The sequence below is a fragment of the Sparus aurata genome, chromosome 11 (genome assembly GCF_900880675.1).
Source record: "Sparus aurata chromosome 11, fSpaAur1.1, whole genome shotgun sequence".
Lineage (NCBI taxonomy): Eukaryota > Metazoa > Chordata > Actinopteri > Spariformes > Sparidae > Sparus > Sparus aurata.
This window is the reverse complement of record NC_044197.1, coordinates 7,874,207-7,880,761: the sequence shown is the minus strand read 5'-3', so window position 1 is coordinate 7,880,761 and position 6,555 is coordinate 7,874,207. Positions and strand designations below refer to the sequence as shown.

Below are 6,555 nucleotides of genomic sequence, written 5' to 3'. Positions count from 1 at the left end.
GTTTTAATTCTGCGACGCGCGTGTGCCACGTCACCTTTGAGAGACTCGTGTGTTTGTTTTGCTGGAGCAACTTCAGCTGTCATTTCTGATGTTTCTTCGATTTCGTAGCATTTAGCTAACACTGACAATTGGCAAAATGCTGACGACGGAAGACTTCACGCGCTTCCCGCAGCAGATGTGGGAGAAGGTGCTGTCGAAGGTAAAGAAAGCCGTTGTTTTTATGGATGACAAGTGCGCAGAAGCTCTACATTGGAGCGGGGGTGCTGCTGTCTTGTTGGAAGCTGGAGCCAGAAACTTAAAGGAGTTTTCGAGCTTCGAAGCCTGCGGTGCGAATGAACCGAAAGCCGTGTTTGTGGTGAGCACTTTGCTGAAGGGCAGGACGGTCGACATCATTAAAGACATCATATCTCTCAGTCACTTCCAGTATTGTGTCGTCATCACCACCGTTGCTCACTCCGTGCACCTGCTCGCCAACAATGTCACGACAGAAATGGAGGGGAACCCTGTGTTCGAGCAGTTTGAAGAAAAGCTGTGCGAGTGGATGGGGAACATGAACTACACAGCAGAAGTCATACGCGTCCCAGTGGTCTTCGCCCCTGTGTCACAGCAGCTGATTCTCACGCCCACCTTTGCACACCTCTTCCCCCTGCTCTCACCTGACCTGGAGTCAATAAATGCAAAACGACCCGAGAAGAAGAGGTTTGGAAGCCTGGTTGACATAGACACCCATTCTCTCCCTGTTGAACTGCAGCTTGAAATCAAATCCTTAGCTTCAGCGTTAAATTCAGTGTTTGAAGCGACAGGCACCAGGGAAGAGAGTTTTGCTGTCGGTCCCATGAGCCGCATCATAGCAGGAGAACTGGCCAATCATCCTCAGGCCAAAAACAGAAGGAAGACAGCCCCCAATAAAGCATCAATCATTTTTGTAGACCGAACAATGGACCTAACAGGTAGAATATCTTAATCACATCACAATCATGACCCTATCTGTGGTTCTTTATAATACTCCTACCTTAAACTGCAAATGAGTGTTCTCTAACCACTATCAAGTATGGAAATGCACATATTGATATTGATGTCTCACTGACAACTGCTGGTAACATCAGTAGATGGTTGGTCATTTTTGTTGCCTATCATTTTGATTCTTAGGAGCTGTTGGTCACCATGGCGACAACCTGGTGGAGAAGATCCTGACAGTGCTGGAACCCTTAGCTGGTCATGTGACAGATGTACAGGTGGACATGCTGGAGCTCACAAGTCTGCAGCGAACCCCTCACTCCCAGACCACCCTTGCACCAGGCTGTCTTGCACAGACCCGGTGAGTGCCTCTTACTGATAACAGTTTACCATAGTTCTATTCTAACAATATTAATTTTCTTGTTAACTGATGTCGTATAGACACACAGCTGTTATCCTCACCTACTTTTAGAGACTTGTACTGACATTAGTCTTCTTAGTAGAGATCATTCATCACATCGCTTGAGTACCATCATTTGAGTCATTGTCTAGTTTAAAACCTGACACATTCAACAGACGACCAGCAACTATAAAGAAAATGAGTGTGCACGACAAATGAATAAGGGACATGACACAATAAGAAATATATTGTAAAGTAATGAGGAGGTAATGAGTTGCCAACAAATGTTTAAAGATTTTGCTGGGTAGAGAAGTTGGAAGTTTATACACCTATACATGCTGTACATATATATATACATTTTAATGAAAGTGCTTTAGTTTCAGAAAATGTGGCGATGCATGTGTTGAATTTGTCAGTACAGAGTTCTGGTTGTTCAGCTCACTGTAATGTCAAAGACCCAATATGACATTTAACAGATGTCTAAATGGCAAATTTTAAGGTCATCTTCTTGCAGCCTCAGATTTTGCAAGCATAAGCCTGACTTGTTTATCGTGGGATGGTTGAATGATTTTAATATTCCCTGCGCTGATTTGTGATGTCGGTCCCGTCTGGAGCATATGGAATATCAGACTTATCCCTAAGAAACGGAAACGTAATCCAGCATTTTCGTGTTTATGTTCATAATGTACATGTCCATGTTACAGCCTGTCATGAGCCATGAGCCTTACAATAGCCTGTTAAGCCTGTTAAGTGCACACTCGATGGATATGCTAGTTTGGTCTAGCTACCGGAACACACGGATGTCAACAAACAGGTAAGTAGCTCCTTGCACAAACACACTGTTTTAACTACTTTTTTATTCATTTTGAGTCATACACGCTACAGTGCTGTGTGCTAAGGTGTCTGCTGATGTTGCATAACTTTTGGTGTGAGATGTGGAGCATGTTAAGACGCTTAAAACACAGTCTAAAGTTCTGACCCCATGCTGTTAGCGTTCAATGCTACGTCTCCGTTCACGGAGCTCTGTAATGGCTGGATCAAATTTGTTCGCGTCTTCGGTACTGGCAAGTCAAGGGTAGCTTGAGCAATGAAGCTGCATGTTTAAATCGACCGAAGTTCTCCTTTAAGAGCTGCAACAATTAGTCAATTAACTGATTAGTCGGCAACAATTGATTAATAAGTTTCCATCTTCTCAGTTTAAAAAAAATGCTGCATGGCATCTCAGTCATGATTAGTCATCATTACTTTTGGGTTTTGGACTGTTGGTCACACAAAACAAGACATTCATAGATGGCACCTTGGGCTTTAGGAAACTGTGATGGACATTTTTCACTGTTTCTGATGTTTTTTGGACCAAATGATGAATAGAGAAGATAAGCAGCTGCAAATCTTTTCATGAAAATAATACAGTTGTAGCCCTAGATTTATGCGCTGTTTTTGACACATTCAATAATTCTTCCATAATTTTTATCGAGAGCTTTAATTTTAAAAGTCAGTGTTTAATGTTTTTGAACACAAAGGATTGTGTTTCCTATGAATAGAGCACGAAGGGCCCCACAATCATCAAATGTAGCACTTTAGCTCCAGCTACAGGTTAGCATTTTGTCTGGCTAGCTACTCCCCATGGCTGATTTCATGTGCAATGGAAGAGATGTACATCACTTTAGATGTACTAGGCATATTACTTGCCCTTCAAAAAGAGCCATTTGAGTAGTTTTTTCTTACCTACCTCCCTATGCAATACGTATCACATCTTCATGGGGTTAATTCTTGTCTGCTGACTTAGGATGGAGTTTGATAGCTTTTCAGGGAATCTTTACTCAGTATTATACATCAACCAGAAATCAATGGAAATCAACATGTCAGGTGTTCCTTTACCAACTTGGAGCCGGATCCAAAATGGAATTTGCCATTGGCACCCACCCACCCACACCACAGACACTACTACAGTATACATTTGTACATACATTTCCCACCTGACCAAACATACATAGGCTCTAAAACACACTCACCAGCCTTAAGCCAGCCCCTATTGAGTTGAGTGGCACATGACCAGCTTGGGTGCCAGTTGCTCAGTGAAGCTTGCCTCCAGTCCTGGCTGTGCAAATGCACGTGTTGGGCGCCTGCGGTGGGGCTGTTGTACATGGCAGGGATTAGTCCTACATCATGTGTTCCACTCCCGCTTCGGCCCTTCATGTGGTTGCAGGAGGAAAAGGCTTTGACTGAAAAGAAGAGTTTTGTGGCTGGAGCTGTCATGCAGTGTCTCTCTTTCTTGAACAGGGTTTATACAGACACTGAATTCAGCAGAGAGAGTTCTGAGCTAGGTGGGAGGTTCTGTTGTAATGGAACCAGTCTTAGATCTTTCTAGTCAGGGCTGTTTAGACAGTGTTTGCTGTAGCAGATAATATGAGCACAGCAGGGGCAGGTTGTCCCGACCCTCGGATGCTCTCAGGTCTGGGGCAAACGTCAAACAGATACCTACAATACAACCACAAATTATGTGTCAAATCACTGCAGTTGTTCTGATTGTCTTGTCTACACAAACACAGCAGAGTAGAACTGCAAACAGATGAAAGCTTTCATATTGTATGCATGGTGCGGCTGCAACAGGCTTACCTTCTCAGATCGACTACATTTACATGCATAATAATATTCAACAATTTTTCCAAATATAACAATATTTCTATGTTGTCCTGGTAATGTAAACCGCACATTCCATTTGAATATTCACGAGAAGGTCTTATTCCAAATAAAGCATTTTATAATTGAGACATGCAGGATATGCCGATATTACTCAGGTTTTTCTTTGGATATCTATAAAATGGAATCAGAATGTGCATCGATTGGGGTTTTTTGTCACAGTTCGTGACACACGGCCTCTTGCCTCTTGCCTGTTTATGGTCAGTGTGTTGTTGGGCTTGTAAGCCTGGGGTAGAGACGCATGCATAAAAGATAAGCGCACATATCTGCTTGGAGGGAGAAACACACCTACTTTCAAACAATATGAAAGACTTAGATATCAAAAGATTTTTGGATATATGCCCAAATATCCAACGTAGGGTTGGAGAATATACCAATTATATGAATTATATCATTGTTTATCTTGGATATCTCAGATTGTGCATCATTATATCCTGATATGACATACGTGTTGTCATTTCCTGGTTTTAAAAGACTGCATTACAGTACAGTGATGTCATTTTCTTAATTTACCAGACCATTCTACTTGTTCTAATAATACTGTATTAACCATAACCATTACTTATTTTATCCACCTTACTAATGATTCAAATGTGGGTTCCCAGTGGGTTTGTGACGTTAAATGTGACACACCAGAATAAAATCAGAAAAGCAAACTCGTCCATTGGCGTGGGGAACGAGTCAATCCCTTTTTTTTTGTTTTTTTGCATTTAAAAATCCTGCATATACAAGCAAATTCTTGTGTAAAAATCAGATAAAGGAAAAATTTAACTGAGGGTGACAAAGCACCCCAAGTAGGGATTGGTGGCTGTGGTCCCAGTGGCGGTGTTTGTAATCATTGTCCCAGATCTTTTCACCAAACATGGGTCTCAGCCAAACACTTTTATCTCACAGCATTTGGATGGCCGATTCGGATGCTGTATACAAGTTCCAGCAGGCGTTCAGACACAAACACTCAGACCAAGTGGAAGTGTTGCTGACAGTAATAAGTAATGTGGCGGGGATTGTGTCTGTATGGAGTGTGTGTCTGATCGGGGCCGGCGGGATCAGCAGGGTGTGTTATTGCCTGTGCTATCTCTGAGCAGATGGCCCAGTTGAGCCTTATCACAGATGTTGAGGAGATTGAAGTGCTGCCGAGGCACAGCAAGAACGAAGCCTAGACTTCCCCACTTTATTGAATTGCCTTCAAGTGCGCAGCTCAGCATAGGCCGAGTTTATGTCAATCACCACACAGAACGGCGCACTGCAACTGCATGTTTTTAGAGGTGTACTGCTCTTAGACCTTAATCTCTCCAAAGTCTGCGAAAGATACAAAAGCACACATTTCTTAAACAGATTGTTTTCTTTGAATGATGTGAACTGTGTAAAGCGCCAGACTCCACTGGCTCTGTGTGGTTTGATTGTCTATATAATAAGTTCCCTCCTACTGTATGTTTATACACCTATGATTTGTTAAGCTATTTTTAGCTTTCTGCCGCAGTGTGTTTTGATTGGTTTCGTTGTGTGGACCAGCTCAAGCCTTTAAATATTAGGTGCGGGCCTAATTTGGACCTTTTGTACAACATTTCCCCCAGTAATTCCAGGATATTTTTATAGATTACCGTGTCTTAAACATTCTGTGGGTGGTTGTTGATTCTTGCCGTGCTGGCAAGACCCCACGCACTTACTGCAATTACTGTCGTATTGTCTTTCATAACCTGGTGTGAATTTTCCTGATCCTGCAACCTGACTTTCACTCTGTGGTTCTCATAGTCATGGCAGAGAGAAAGAGAGTATACTTTGTGTGGGTGTGTACGCCTACACACACTGGTGCACTGGCTGTTTTTTTGTTACTCCACCATTCTTATACTATGGCAGTCTTTAGCCACTAAAAAGTGCCAGGATGCACAGTTTGCAGTATATAGAAGGATGTTGAGTGAAAGTGGCAGTGGGAGTGGTGTTCTGTGTGTGTTTGTGTGTGTTTGTGGTCAGGTACCTTCCAGCCCAGTCTGTGTAATTTGCTGTGCTTGGCTGCACGGCCCTTGTGATCCTGAGTAGGACATATGAACCCCATTGGCAGAGGGCACCAAGTTTCCCTCAGTCCCAGGCTGAACCCTGCACCCCCGTCATCTGGCCGCCTCCGACCTTGATTCTGTGGTGGGTGTGTGTGCATGTGGGCAGAACTGAGTACGGGTGGCCAAGGTGCTCTGGGCCTGCCTCAGGAGCTGCTGAGCTCCAGCCAGGCAGAGTAACCGACCGCACCCTGCCACGAGAAAACACTGCGAAGGCTGCCATCTCCTCAAATCTGGCCAGCAGCTTCTGCATGAGCACCACCAAGGATTGAGGGAAAACACCTATTTCTGTCCCAGCTGGGAAATATGAGCATGAATAAAAAGCCATGCACGCTTATTCTAGCGCAGGCTGTATGGGAAAAGCAAGATAGATAGTGGAGTGTGGAGAGGAGAGAGCAAATGACAGGCAGCGGAGGACAGCTAACCCTGTTTTTACCTCACCAAGAA

The 6,555-nt window shown here is 43.6% G+C and overlaps 1 protein-coding gene across 1 annotated transcript in view; it reads left to right on the top strand.

Annotated features, from left to right (window-relative positions):
• The first annotated feature begins 5 nt into the window (after window positions 1–5).
• Window positions 6–6,555, top strand: part of scfd2 (sec1 family domain containing 2) — a 97,471-nt gene continuing 90,921 nt past the window's right edge. Inside the window, exons 1-2 of the mRNA XM_030432861.1 lie at window positions 6–950; window positions 1,150–1,318. Coding sequence (XP_030288721.1) covers window positions 137–950; window positions 1,150–1,318 — 983 coding nt within the window. The 5' untranslated portion in view covers window positions 6–136. The remainder of the gene's footprint in view (window positions 951–1,149; window positions 1,319–6,555) is intronic.